The sequence below is a fragment of the Gasterosteus aculeatus genome, chromosome 20, assembly GCF_964276395.1.
Source record: "Gasterosteus aculeatus chromosome 20, fGasAcu3.hap1.1, whole genome shotgun sequence".
In the NCBI taxonomy this organism is placed as follows: Eukaryota; Metazoa; Chordata; class Actinopteri; order Perciformes; family Gasterosteidae; genus Gasterosteus; species Gasterosteus aculeatus.
In genome coordinates, this window is record NC_135707.1 from 19,931,059 (window position 1) to 19,946,713 (window position 15,655).

The following is a 15,655-nucleotide window of genomic DNA, read 5'->3' on the forward strand; positions in this document are numbered from 1 at the left end:
TCCAGGAACGAAGAGGTAGGTTGAAAACAAATCCTTTACCACTTTTTGGTACGTCAAATGGAAAGTCTGCAAACCTGAAACCTCCCCAATATTCCCTCATTGCACAGTAGAACTGTGTACACCCAAAGCAGGTCAAGTGTAAACGTCATACAAGGTAAAAGTACCTGTCATAAAAAAAGAAGCTAATGAACAAGCATCTGTAAGGCAATGTCATCTTTATCTCTATCTGAGCGCTGGTGTAAGAGACAGTCTTCTGTAACACAGACTATAAAGCCCCTTAAGGCAAATTCTTTATTTAGTCAAATCAAGACAATTTAGACAAACCACTAAGATATACCAAGGACCTACATACAGACAGAATAGTTTTATAGTTGAATGCAGGATCCTTTCAATATTAAAAAATATAGATTCAAATTTACTTAACGTCAGTTCAAAGTAGAGCTCTCACTTCTTTCTAACTCGACTCTTCTAAATGGAGTACTGCAATGGTTCCCTTAGAAGTTAGTTGTGTACATCTGAGCGCTTCGGGGATATTTTCTTACTTTCAGGTACACTGAGTTAGAATATTACTACATATATACACATCATAATATATTCTGCCTTATTAATCGCTGTTTGGGGGGCCTTTCAGTTGGGGCTGCAACCGGGTTGTCTGACATACCCAATAGTCAAGCGTGCCCTGGTGTTTTGTCCGGGAACCAGAATGCATTGTGGGATGTTTCTGTGAGACTACAGTGTGTCATGACAGCTCTGATGCTGAGCACCAAAGGAAATATAAAAGGTAATTCTAAGCCAGCATTTTTTCAACATCCATCAATAATTCCCTTGAATAATTCAATTATTGACTTCAGTAGACAACCTTTTATTTGAAATGACCTTTTTTCTGCAACAAATAAAGATATTCAGGCTTACTGCTTTGTAATATTGAGTAGAGATAATCGCCCAATAGGAAAATCGCGTCTCGTTTTGATAACTGTGTGAAGTGATACATATTGATAGGGCTTTTAGAATGTAGTGTGTGTGCATGCATTTGGTGTGTGCGGTGTGAATGTATAGAAAACATGTGGTCTGTGCAGTGAGATTGCAATAATAAAGTAGGAATTAGTTTGCTACCACTGCTTAAAATTATTTTAGAGACAACATTCCATTTAATGGTTTATCTACTATTGTCACGAGTCAAACATGGAACAGTTTCACTTAGAGACAGTACTGATGCACATCTCTAACATATTTCATGGTTTTCAGCTGTACATGATTGCGTGTGTGGACGTCTTTCAGCCGTTATTTTGGTTGCATGGCCACATAAGGACAATTTAATATCATTAACACTGCGCAGGCACTTCACTGAGAGAGGAAGGTTTAATGGGTATAGACGTTGCTTGGAAGCCAAACATTAAGAACCAACAACATCATGCAAATCTTTGCACACAGGCAGTGTGTCAACCAACCAGTAACTGTAATGCAACACTGTACTTATTGTACTCCTCATTGGTATCAATGTCAAGTTCCCTGTATGACCACATTGTCCCTGTATGTTGTGCTCGCATTGAACTGCTCTGTACACACAATGCATGTAAGACAAAGTACAATTGTAGTTTCACTGTGTGTTTGTGTGTGTGTGTGCGAGGGAGGGAGGAAGATAGCGTTTGTGCTGGCTTGTAAGAGAGTCTAGCTGCACTTGCAGGACTTGACCTTCATGCTGGATAGCTGCTCTATTTTGGGGGTCTTGCCAATGTAGTAGAGGATGGTGAGGGGCTCCAGGTCCTGGGAAACGCAGCAGGGTGATGCCGATGCTTCGGGGTTGATGGTGTTGTACAGGCCTAACACCTGAAACATAAACATTACAGCCATTACATGAATGTAAATACAATATGCAATACAATAGGACCCTGTTCCTTATACAGCACCTTGGAATGCTGGGTGTCTGCACTCCACAAATAGGGACAGGCTCCGGCACAGAAGTTGGCCTCGTAGCCCTTTGGCTCGTGGATCCACCTCCAGCCAAGGTCTTTCTTAAAATCAATGTAGAGTGACCGTAGACAGCAGTTGTCCTGAACGTTTCTACAAGCGATGAAGGGGAGAGGTGAAGGTAGTGCAGTAGGAACTGATTTTCTCCAGTCTGACTTTGGTGAATACAGTTCATCATTGATTTAGGGTGGATGCAAGACAGGACAGTGGAAAGGTACTTAAAAGCCCCCCCCCCCTACTTTCTCTTCTAAAAATGTGGAAAATACAGAATATCTGCGGAAGTAAAAGTGTTAACACAAGATGGACTTGCCCATTTGCTTTGGATAAAGAAATTGCTTTATATAGGAAGAGAGGATTATTACATTTACAACTGTCCTCCGTGGTATTTGTTATCCAGCACTTGTAGCCTACATTTGTTGGTTCTGAGATATTTGTCCTACGACATTTTAGATGCTGCCATCTAGATCAGAGGTCTTCAACAGGGGGTCCGCGAAGGTACTGGCAGGGGGGTCGCAAAATTTTTGGTTGATAAGACAATTTTTTTAAACATTTTTTTTCCCCACAAATGTAAATGTCATCAGAATCAGAATTTTATTTATGGTCTTTAAATACACATTAACATGAATCCAACATATTGAAGCGAACGGATAAATTGATGGAGAAGACGTTATCTGTCAGTCCGCAACACACACATTCAGCTTCCCTCAGCAGCTCTCAAGCTGGGCACCGTTCACAGCTCCTTTCATGCGAATGCGACAGTGCAGGCACCAGCCAATCAGATCGCGTTTATGCTCACGTCTAAAGGGCGTGAAGCTCAAAAATAAAAGATGGCGGACCAAACTCCGTAGAATAGGGGGTCCCTGCTCCACCTCGCCATCAGTTTGGGGGACCATGGCTTGAAAAACATTGAAGACCTCTGATCTAGATTATATACATTTTATAAAACCTTTACTTTTCTTACTACGAAAGACCTCTAAAAGGATGTTTACCGTCAACCCATTAACTTAGTGACCTCTATTCTGGGCTGAAACTAATCCACTAATGCATGTGTTTTATTGTCTATCTTCTATTTGTGTGTCAGACGATAATTGCCGATGGTCACTGAGGAGGAGGGGGCTGGGGGGTCTCGAAGTGTGCATTCCTCCCCACCTGTTTCCCTGCTCAAGTTCCTTTATGCCAGGGTGTCCTTCTGATTGGACAACACAAACCTCTGATGTGTATTAAAGCTTCTTTTACACCCAGAAACCTTGTCAAACTGTCTTGCTCCCTGCAGGAGCAGGAAACGCTGTCCCTTTTCAGCTGAATTCTGTTTTCCTGTACTTACGGGTTGTGTTGATGATTTGTTTATTCTTTATGATTTTTCAGTATGTTGGTTTGTAATAAATACATATTACAATCAGTCACAAACTAGCTTAAGATACTTCTGATTTCTCTCAAAGACGTTATCCACTAATTTCACCTCTAATATGATGGGTGATCATTATTTGATTCCTGCAGACTATAAAAGTTGTAATGGATATGGCGAACAATGAAGAATGACAATGACAAAGCAAACTCAGAAGCGGAAAAAATCTTCCCTAATGTGCAAGTGGGAATTCCAGATTAGTACCTTGAGCAGTAGGCGGCGTCGAGCGCTCTCTTGGATCGATGGGTCGTGGGCTGGGACTGGGACTGGGACTCCACCCGGTATGAAGGAAGCAGCATGAGTAGAAGGTGTGGGGCCCGAGTGCTTTGTCGACGCTTTTGATACATCTTCAGGTCGTTGCCGTGGCTGTAGCTGTCATCAATACCTGGAAACAGAGTATATCAATGCTGCAAGTCAATATGTGAACCCACTGTACCCCCCTGTCCTAACTGGTGAGGCACCGTTGTATCTAAAAGAGCTTATAATACCATATTTATGGTTTATAATACCATATTGCCAGTTTTTACATCATTATTCTGCTTACTACAAATCATTTCTGCCATTTGCATTGGAGGTGTGAGGAGGCCAGAACATAGTGACTTTGGGAATGGTAGCAGGCAGGCAAGCGAGCCTTTGTCCAGGTAACATAGAACAAAACAAACAAACCTAATTAGTCTATTTAACGTTAATTATTAAACTCAAGGCAACATAACCTAATCAATTATGTGCACACGGCTACACGGATGTTTCCCCCGTTCCCCCTTAACAGTCAATGTCCTCTCCCTTTTATAGAATTGTCTATCAACCAACTATATGTCGCACCATGCGTACAGGTGACACCCATTTCACAAGACTCTCCACCCCCGTATACTTGGTCTGACGGGCTGTTATCACTGCTGTATAAGTACCAGGTACCCCTTTTAGCCTCTGCCTAGTAGGGTATGTAACCAAGTCACAAACTAGTGTAACATGGGGCAAACGGTGAGTTCTCACCCACTTGCTGACGATGATGGGATGAGGAGAAGAACTGGGCATGGATATGACGGAGACTTGAGGTGAATTGGGAGCATAGTGTAATGACAACTGAAAGCAGAGCAGTTGCAACGTTTTGACAGCAGATATATATGTGATTAGCTTAGGGAAACTTGGGCTGCTCTCGGATAGCTTCCAGCTGATGTACAGGAGAGGGCAGTCAACCTGCTGTGACGAAACAGCCCCATTTGATGATCTGAAGAGTAGAGGGGAGAGAGCCTGTTTGAACCGCTCAAACACCAACTGCCACTGCTCTGACCACGGACCGGATCTGAGGCACCTGTTTAGGTAAGGCCGGTCAAGGGGCTTTTTTTTGTTATTGGCCGGCTGCAATAGTGGCAATCTTGTACACCTGAGGGCGATTTTCCATGCACTCTGGTGACGGAAGAATCTTCTAGTAAAATCCTTGGTTAAATCCAGTGTTGTGAAGAAACGTGCAGTGACCATCAAGAGTTGGTTGACCCGCGGCTTGGGTAGGCATCGAACTGGGACACATCATTGCTATAGCTTTAGGTCTAGACCGCCGGGGCACTTCTTAGAACTCAGCTCCTCTCTCACTGTTAATCTCTCCTTCTGCAATAATCCATGTTTTATTAAGGCACATCACTAATTCAGCTTTTCAGTTTTTTGTGCGTTCTTGCCTCGCAGGTCTCCGTAGATCATAGTTCCGTCTGGACACTTGTACTGACTCCTGCCTGGCCCCGCGGACACCTACCGCTTCTAACACCATTGATATTCCCATTTCTATCGCTGTAAACATTAATGTGCATCACTAACTTTGTTTCTTCCACGGAGTATTTGTGCTTTCTCGCCACACAGGTTTCCATGGATCATGGTACTATCTGGACCCTGTTCCTGCCTCCTACCGTGGCCCTGCTGACACCTGCTGCTGCTGCTGCTGCTGCTATTATCATCATCATCATTATTTTAAATATGAATCACATTACTATTACCCTTTCCTAAAGTCTTTCCTTCCCCACAGGCTTCTGTGGATAGTGGTTCTATCTGATGGTTGATGTCCCTGCAGTGGTCCTGCCGTGCACCTGGCTTACTACTTGCTTTCTCCATGTTTTTATTAGGTTGAGGTGTTAAATCTGTAGCTCCTCTTCTGTCAGACTACACCACCTCATAGTCAACATCCCCCACTCGGCATGTTACCACCAAGGGCCCTTGCCACAAGTTTGGAACTGGAAAAACTGGTTACAAGTATCTTTTCTCCCGGTTTGAATTGCCTCAGCCTTGCTCCTCTGTTGAACAGCGCTGTCGCCGTTCCTGGGCCTGGAGCAGATTCTTACGTAACATCCGACCCGGTGTGTGGGATTTTACTGGACGTAATGGATCTCACCCTTACCGGTGCTCAGTGTTTGTGACTTAACTCTCAACTCCCAACAACCTGACTGTTGCCCTCGACAACTCCGTCGTAACCCCAGTCCTGACTATTTGTGTACCGTGCGGCGAACAGATCAGGTCCAGTCTACATCCAGGACATTCAAACCTTATATCCCTGCCTGCTCATGCCGCTCTACATCTGCCATTCTGCTTGTTGCTCCCTCACAGAGAGCAGAACACTAAACAACATCCCAGCTGTCAGCTGTCTCCTTAATGGTGGAATGAGCTCCCTGTACATATCTGTACAGTGTTGTGATGCAGAGAACATCTGGAAAGCCGCTGCATGTCATGCTCTTTGTAAAGTTCTGTTGGTTTATTTGGCGCTTAATAAACTTCTGGATGTTCCATGTTTCACTGCTTCAATTGATCAAATGTCTGATTATGAGAAACAGATATATACTGATTCGCCCACAGATTCACTCACACATAGGCCCGTCGTAATATGCGATAAAATGACATATCGCGTGCTCTCTGAAATCGCGAAATACTTTTTGGTGCTGCGATATTCATTTTATATATAAATGAACGTCACCAACATTTAAGTTGATCACGCTGCCTCTGTCCCTTTTCCTTGTGGAAAGCAGAAAGTGGAAGCTCCGCGTGTTAAACCTCCCCGGCTGCCGATTCGCCCGCTCCGTGTCCCTTGCACTTTTTTTTTATAGGATATATTTTTTCCCATTCCGATTCTAATGTCTAATAAAACGTTCTTTGAAATAGCGTACTTGTATTACTATGCTATTATATTGGCATTATGTTATCAGTGGCATTTAAAGATCTTAAAATTGCAAAAATATCGCATATTGCCATAATATCGCATAGCGCAACAAAAATTTGATATCTTGGCAGCCCTACTCACACACATAATAAAACTCCTAGTTCTATATGGTCATCTACACATACATATGATACATAAGCTGATACAGTACATATATCCTATTCATTCGTATCAATTAGACCAGTGGTCTTCAACAGGGGGTCCGCGGAGGTACTGCAACATTTTTGGTTGATCAGACAATTTTTTTTTTCCTCCACAAATTTAAGCTCTCTCAAGCCGGACACCGGTTAATTCACAGCAACTTTCATGCAAATACGACAGCACAGGCACTAGTCAATCAGATCGCGTTTATGCTCACGTCTAAAGAGTGCAAAGCTCAAAAATAAAAGATGGCTCCATCTCGCCATCAATTTGGGGGTCCTTGGCCTGAAATGACCCCTGAATTAGACTTTGGGCTTGTTTTCATCTACATATTCTGAAAGAGTTGATAATTCTTCTCAATGGATAATGATGATGCATTCCTGATCACGCCTCCTGCAAGCAGGTACATTTAAAGAAATGTTAAGTGATTGATTAGTGATGAGGAACAATACTTGGGGCTACAAGCCCGACAAAGTCTCGCAGACAAGTTGAATGAGATACTTTGTCGGGCTTGTAGGCGGTGTCAGTCTTTGATTATTTTATTCAATTCATTTTATTCATTACAAAATCGCAAATTTGCCTTAGAGGTCTTTCCAGTCTGTACACATGTGACATTCTCTGTCCCGAGACCCTCACATCAGCACAGGAAAAACTCCCTAATAAAATCTTGGGAAGATGGGGAGAATAAAGTGAAGAAACCTTTAGAGAGACACAGGAGGATCCTCCCCTGGGACGGACAGACTGCGATGGATGTACAGAATGAACAACAAGAAAGATGTACAATATGTTCAATTCATCCGACAAATGATTCAAATACATCTAATACAGTACATCTGGAAAGAAATGGTAAATGGTCTGTACTTGTATAGCGCTTTTCTAGTCTTTCGACCACTCAAAGCGCTTTAACACTACATGACATCTTTCACCCATTCACACCCACTGTCAACACACTGATGACAGGAGAACCACACACAGTGACACCTGCCCATCAGTAACTAACATTCACACACTGTAGTCGCAGCTACAGGAGCAATGTTGGGTTAACATTGGGTTGGCTTGCTCAAGGACACATCGACATGCGGGTTAGCAGAGCCTGGGATCGAACAGACAACCCTCTGATTGGAGGACGACCGTGCTCCGCACTCACCCAAGTATTCACAGCGCTTCACTTTTTACACATTGTTATGTTACAGCCTTATTCCAAAATGGATTAAATTCATTATTTTCCTCAACATTCTACACACAACAACCCATAATGACATGGTGAAAACTGTTTTTGCAATTTTTTGCAAATCTGTTAAAAATAAAGAACTAAAACATAACATGTACATAAGTATTCACAGCCTTTGCTCAATACTTTGTAGCAATTACAGCCTCAAGTCTTCTTGGGTATGATTCCACAAGCATGGCACACCTATTTCTGGGCAGTTTCTCCCATTCTTTTTTGCAGAACCTCTCAAGTTCCATCAGGTTGGATGAGGAGCGTCGGTGCACAGCCATTTTCAGAACTCTCCAGAGATGTTCAATCGGGTTCAAGTCAGGGCTCTGGCTGGGCCACTCAAGGACATTCACAGAGTTGTGCCGAAGCCACTCCTTTGTTATCTTGGCTGTGTGCTTCAGGTCGTTGTCCTGTTGGAAGATGAACCGTCACCCCAGTCTGAGGTCCAGAGCGCTTTGAAGCATGTTTTCATCGAGGATGTCTCTGTACATTGCTGCATTCATCTTTCTCTCAGTCCTTCTGGAAGGTTCTCCTCTCTTCGTAGAACAACGCTGGAGCTCTGTCAGAGTGACCATCGGGTTCCTGGTCACCTCCCTGACTAAGGCCCTTCTCCCCCGATCGCTCAGTCTGGCTGGGCGGCCAACTCTAGGAAGAGTCCTGGTGGTTCCCAACTTTCCAGATGATGGAGGCCACTGTGCTCATTGGGACTTTCAATGCTGCAGAAATCTTTCTGTACCCTTCGCCAGATCTGTGCCTCGATACAATTCTGTCTCGGAGGTCTACAGATAATTCCTTGGACTTCATGGCTTGGTTTATGTTCTGATATGCACTGTCAACTGTGATACCTTATTTATATAAGTATTGGTATTGATTGGACAATCCAATCAACTGAATCTAGCACAGGTGGACTCCAATCAAGTTGTAGAAACATCTCAAGGAAGATCAGTGGAAACAGGATGCACCTGAGCTAAATTTTGAGTGTCATGGCAAAGGCTGTGAATACTGTCTTTACTGTGTAACATGTACTGTGTACATGTTATGTTTTTTCGTTCTTTATTTTTAACAGATTTGCAAAAATTTGCAAAAAAACAGTTTTCACTTTTATGGGTTGTTGTGCGTAGAATGTTGAGGGAAATAATGAATTTAATCCATTTTGGAATAAGGCTGTAACATAACAAAATGTGGAAAAAGTGAAGTGCTGTGAATACTTTCCGGATGCACTGTATGTGTTCATGATCATCTCCTGTTTGTCAGGGGAGAAAAAAAGACTCTCTTCCTGAGTTTATTTGCCGTTATACGGTTAAAAATCCTGATTTCGGTGATCAACTCTTCCGCCTTCTGAGATAGAACACGCGCGATTATCCCGATGACTGACATCTGGTTCCAATTAACGAGACTGTTTGAGCACAGATCCGCTTTTGAGGAACCGAGATAGTCTGACATCAACCATCTTGTTAATTTGAGCTGGATAATGGGACATTTGATCGACTTAGTTGAACCACGTATGAGGAACAGGGCCCAGGACAGCAGAAAGTCTATTCAGCTAACAGCGCTCAAAACCAACGTGATCTCCAAAACCTGTTCGTAAAAATGTATACGAAAATCTTGAACATACAAATTCGTAACAATACATACGAACTGCCCGGGTTAACCACGCCCCTTGTGTGAACAACATGGCGGACCATGTCGGATTCTTGAGTGAACGTCTCTCCGCCATGTTGGATTTTTTGAGGGGGTTAGGGTTAGTATTCTATTCTTACAAGTTAACATTGATTTCTCGTTAAAAATGCAATCATAACACGTTTATTTTACATCGTTAGACTTCACAAAGTGTGTTTACGGGGTGCAGGTCCCCATTCACTTTGAATAGGGTGACGTCATCAGTTGCAGTCCGTATTTATTTCGTATGTATCACTACAAATTTGTATGTTCAAGATTTTCGTATACATTTTTACGAACAGGTTTGGGGGTCAGGCTGCTCAAAACACACCTCTATCGACTATACCTGGATTAGTTAGCACATCACTTACTGCTATAGCACATTGTAGTTTGGCTTGTGTTTTCTTGATTTTTGTTGTTCTTGTTCTGTAACCCATTTGGTTGAATATACTGTTTGTAAGTTGCTTTGGATAAAAGCATCAGCTAAAACAATAAAGGTAATATAAATTGCCTGGGCCAATAAAATTAATAATTATCTATTTCAGCTGAGACTGATTGAGCCTCTCCTGGAATCGTTCCCTGAACCCCTTCTCTCCACACCGCTCCGCAGCTCAGCCCAGCAATGCGCCGCCGCCACAGGAGGGTATTATGCTTGAGCATGAGCATCAATCTGTCCTTATAGGGTCATAATGGTTTCCGATGTTGCATGCTTCTTATACCGTCATGTGTTTTGAGAAATGTAGGTGACATCTTGCATCAGAATCGGAGATTTGTGATGTTTTGAGGACATGCCAAATAGGAAAACTGCCAAATAGGTCAGCATAATCAAACATTGCCAGCCAGTAGTGTAGGGTATCAATGTATCTTATGTATCTTATACCGTGAAATTTAATTCACGGTATAATTTGAAGCAGGGACGGTAGTATCATATATACCAATATTTTTTTCTACAAAGACAATCTATACAAATGCCTATTAAGGGGTAGAGTACAATGGCAACTCCATGGCATCATTTTTTCTGAAATTGATGTAACCGACAAAATAGATCACCTGAGTGCTTATTTTGCAGAAAACGAAATAATAATATAAGCTGCTGGTAGTTTAGGATGTTAAAAGCCCATTACTGCCTAATTATTCAATAGGTCTGTAGAAATATCCTCTTCCAATGAAGTTAATTATGAAAAGCTACATATTATTCGTTTACAGCTTTGTAATTTACCCCAGCGCTGTCCTTTATACTTCCTGAATAGAGCATGACCATACCATGTAAATAATCAGTTTATTTACTGCTGGTCTACAAGGCAAACATGATCCAATTGCTAAGTTAGCATTAAAATACTGAAACATGTGGCAAACTTGTGGCAGGTAATGCACAGACAGTGTTTGTTTACTTGTTGTTTCTGCATGAAGTTTTCATAAAAGGACAATAATAAACAGTCAGTGAGACTTGTGGACCCTTATAGGACAAGTGTGGATACTATAAAAACAACATCACATCAAATCTCGCTTAATATTTCATCAGCGCTGCGTCTGCTGTCCTCAGCTCAGAAGGGAGGGCCGAACTACCTTGACACTCGTGGTCATCTGTAGCAGTTGATGAAGTAGTTTATAGCAAGATTCAATTTGTTTTATTTTATATAGCCCAATACATTTTAACAACCTTTTTGTAGATCATGACACCTCAACGAGCAAATCTCCCTGAGCATGAGGAATTTATTAAATTAGCAAAGTCCAGAACAAAGCCAGTGACGGCTTTTGTACGATCACTCCATAGCGCCATTATCATTCGTAATCATATGAAAATATTAATTAAATGAATTGTTTTCACCATGTAAATGGTGGATTTCACTGTTGTAGTGACATTTTGGAAGCAGTCAGTCCGATTGATGTAAATACTCCAATTTGTATTATGTTACTATTGAAAGGTTGGCACTGTAAGGACTAAATGAATTGAAGAAACAGGAGGGAACCAGTGTTCTTCCTCGGTCTTCTCTGTGATTCACCCTCAAGACGTACTGATAAGCAGCTCATGATTGAGCATCAAGATTTATAAAGTGCTTTGCAGTGACCATTTATGGCTGAATGTGTGTGTAGAGGACGTGATGTGGGTATGACACAGTTACACACATTTACTAGTGGTTTTTGGATCAAAAAAAAAAGGAAATTGGCCTTCATAGTAAACAAGGTTTTATAATATTCTTTGGGGTAAGTGCATTTCTTTCTTTTTATTTAGACAAACGTAAATCAGTCCACAAACACTGCAAGGTTCAGTGGTGTACCGCATCTAAAAGGTTCAAATGTTTAATAGGCAACATTCCCCAGAGTAGGGTAGCTTAATTTGACACTGCAACCTGTCAGAAAGATCCTTCGGAAACCACGGGAAGCAAGAATGGTCATAAACTGAAGAAAGTCGTTAAAGTAGAGAGTGGACAACTGTCCCAAAAGCCTTTGTTAATTAATGAGACCAGGAGAACCATTTATTTTGTTTCTAAACTAATAGGAATTTTCTTAATCAAACAACCTGCAAACCGTGCCTCCAGCTCCTCACTCTTGTTGGGAATGATGTAGTTATTTGATGGTACAAACGTGCAGCACGGGCAATGTAGGCTGATCTTGAATCCACTGTTTCTGTCTGTGGAGAAACAACAACAATGTAACATGTGCAATAAATGATAAGAAGCGTGCTGCTGTGATGCAGGGACTGCACACGGTGTTATGACCTCACCTCTGTGGTTCAGCCATTCATTCACGGCCTCTGTCACATCGAAGGAGAGCCACTCTCCCTCAGTCTGTGTTCGTACCACCTTGCTGTCTATATATCGCTGTGTTGGGGATGTCAGGTCTCTGTATCCTAAAATCTGTGTACAAAACAGACGCATGAAAGAAAATATTGTGAAGCACAAATCATATTTTAGACAGAATTCTTGATTTTTTTAATAATCTTAGTGGTTAAAGATAATTACCCAGACTTCTATGCAACACAGTCCTCTCAAACAACTATTCTGACCGATGACAAAATGGGTCATCTTTAAATATACATATTTCAATTGCTCGTGAGGTATTTTCCGTGGTTACGGTTTAACCAACTTAAATGCTTTGTTCCGATTTGTCGACATGGTGAACATATTAGGACTGTTGCTAGGAGACATGTAGTAGTAGATGTTAAGATGAGTGACCACATGTTGCGTGCATCTCTTCTCCAAGGCCATCAGACATCCAGGCGACCTGAAATCGGACTAAGTATCTTTTTCTTTAAACCAAGCTAGTCTGCTAAATTTGTTGTTGATTCTGGTGTCTTAAGTTAATTTCATTGCTGATTTGCCGACGGCTGATTTGCCGTAGATCTTGCCGTTTTACTGCCAGTTCTCTCTGTTTGAGGTTATCTTGGCTCCTAGTTTGCTTAAACTCTTTCACTTTTTTAGTGCCAGTTGGTGCTCTAGACTGTACTATTAACTGCTAGTGTGCCCTCCTAACTCTGCTAGCTTTGACCTGATCTAAGTCTGTTTTGCCTTCACTTCTGAATCAAATAAGACTTGAATCCTTAAACTCCCAGTTTGTCAAAGCGCCACATGGTGATTGTCCACTGAGTGTCAAGCAATTGGTGTTTTTTGAGGAGTTTCTGTCGAGGCTAATCGACCTTTTGTCTCCTAAACGACGGGGGCGTGGTCAGCGCAGCCTTAGCCAACTTCCACTAACGAGGGAGTATTTAACTACAGATCGAGTGAAGCGTTAGCTTCAGCGTTTGCTTATCCTCGCAGCACAAAGACGAGCAGGACAAAGATGAGGGAGTCTTTCGTGGGAGTCAAGACGAGCAGGACAAAGACGAGGGAGTCTTTCGTGGGAGTCAAGACGAGCAGGACATAGACGAGGGAGTCTTTCGTGGGAGTCAAGACGAGCAGGACAAAGACGAGGGAGTCTTTCGTGGGAGTCAAGACGAGCAGGACATAGACGAGGGAGTCTTTCGTGGGAGTCAAGACGAGCAGGACAAAGACGAGGGAGTCTTTCGTGGGAGTCAAGACGAGCAGGACATAGACGAGGGAGTCTTTCGTGGGAGTCAAGACGAGCAGGACAAAGACGAGGGAGTCTTTCGTGGGAGTCAAGACGAGCAGGACATAGACGAGGGAGTCTTTCGTGGGAGTCAAGACGAGCAGGACAAAGACTAGGGAGTCTTTCGTGGGAGTCAAGACGAGCAGGACAAAGACTAGGGAGTCTTTCGTGGGAGTCAAGACGAGCAGGACAAAGACGAGGGAGTCTTTCGTGGGAGTCAAGACGAGCAGGACATAGACGAGGGAGTCTTTCGTGGGAGTCAAGACGAGCAGGACAAAGACGAGGGAGTCTTTCGTGGGAGTCAAGACGAGCAGGACAAAGACTAGGGAGTCTTTCGTGGAGTCTTCGGGCCGGCTGAATGCGGCGGCTTCTTCTAGTTTTAATTATGTGTTTGAGCCCTTTACCCATACCTGTCCGAATCTCTTCCCGCAGATACTAGAGGCCTCGGGCTGAGATCCGCTCTCTATCGTAACCTCTCCTTTCTCACCTATCCCACCCGCTCCACTCATGTCCAGCACCTCGTCACAGGGGGCCTCTGGAACTGCCAGTCAGCTACTCGCAAGGCAGACTTCATCTCCGGCTTCGCTATCCAGCAGTCACTCGACTTCCTCGCTCTCACCGAGACCTGGATCACACCTGAGAACACATCCACCCCAGCCGCTCTCTCCTCCGCCTTTTTCTTTAGCCACACACCCAGGCCCACTGTTAGGGGTGGTGGCACAGGTCTACTCATTTCACCCAAATTGAGCTTTTCTCTTTACCCTCTTCCACCATCCACCCCACTGTCTTTCGAATTCCATGCTGTAACAGTTACTCACCCGGTGCAATAAACTATTGTTGTCCTTTACCATCCGCCAGGCTCCTTGGGTCATTTCTTGGAAGAACTGTCCAACTTCCCTGAAAATGGCCCTCCACTCATCCTCCTGGGTGACTTCAACATCCAGACTGAGAAGTCATCTGACCTCTTACACCTACTTTCTTCTTTCCCTCGGTCACTCAGTCCCTCTCCTCCTACTCACAAAGCCGGCAATCACCTTGACTACATCTTCACTAGAAACTGCTCTACCACTAACCTCTCTGTAACTCCACTTCATGTGTCTGACCACTTATTCATCTTTTACTCTTTCCCACTCTCTATAACTAACAAACCTCCCTCATTGACTGACTCTACCTGTTCGTTGCAACATTCGCTCCCTCTCTCCCTGGCCTCCTCTGTTCTATCAGCTCTCCCTTCCACTGACTCCGTCTCACTCTTGCATCGGAACGCTGCTGCTGAGACTCTCCTCTCAACTCTTTCCTCCTCTCTAGACTCTCTCTGCCCTCTGATAACCCGACGGACTGGCAAATCCTCTCCGGCTCCGTGGCTGTCTCAACCGGTGTGTGCCATGAGAGACACCATGCGAGCATCGGAAAGGAGATGGCGTAAAAATGAATCACCTGACGACCTGCTTGAATTTCAATCTCTTTTCTCCTCTTTTTCTGCTTCTATCTCTGCTGCCAAAAGACTAACAAATTGTAGCACTTAAATTGTACTTCTAACGCTATCTATAGCAAATTGTAAATTGGCTTATTTGAGGAAATTGCACTTTCTTGTTTCTTGTTCTTCTGAGTTTGTACCCTATGGTTGAATGCACTTATTGTAAGTCGCTTTTTTAGTCAGCTAAATGACGCACGAATGTAATGTAATGTTGGTGGTGCTATCTGTAAAGTCACACAAATCTCTCTGGGGCCCATGTTCAGTATGTCTGATTTCTGGCAATCTCTCTTAAGTGGTGTCCTTTCATTTTATTACTTGCTATACACAAGTGGTCCCCAACCACCGGACCGGTCCATGGGCCGTTTGGTACCGGGCCGCACCACAGAAAGCTTATATATTTTTTTTTCCGGAAAAAAGTTTTATTTTGAAAATTGATTTTCTCCTAATTATGTGCGCTCGTCCCTCTGACATATTCCCCACGCGTTACCAGGTGTTTTTCTTCACGTTTACAATTGTCCTCTTACCGTGCACGGCAGTTTCGCC

At 43.1% G+C, this 15,655-nt stretch overlaps 1 protein-coding gene across 1 annotated transcript in view; it reads right to left on the minus strand.

Moving 5' to 3' along the window:
- Window positions 1–267: 267 nt before the first annotated feature.
- Window positions 268–15,655, minus strand: part of tgfb2 (transforming growth factor, beta 2) — a 33,683-nt gene continuing 18,295 nt past the window's right edge. Inside the window, exons 3-7 of the mRNA XM_040165269.2 lie at window positions 12,314–12,446; window positions 12,110–12,220; window positions 3,578–3,758; window positions 1,908–2,061; window positions 268–1,827 (exon numbers count right to left, since the gene is read on the minus strand). Coding sequence (XP_040021203.1) covers window positions 1,669–1,827; window positions 1,908–2,061; window positions 3,578–3,758; window positions 12,110–12,220; window positions 12,314–12,446 — 738 coding nt within the window. The 3' untranslated portion in view covers window positions 268–1,668. The remainder of the gene's footprint in view (window positions 1,828–1,907; window positions 2,062–3,577; window positions 3,759–12,109; window positions 12,221–12,313; window positions 12,447–15,655) is intronic.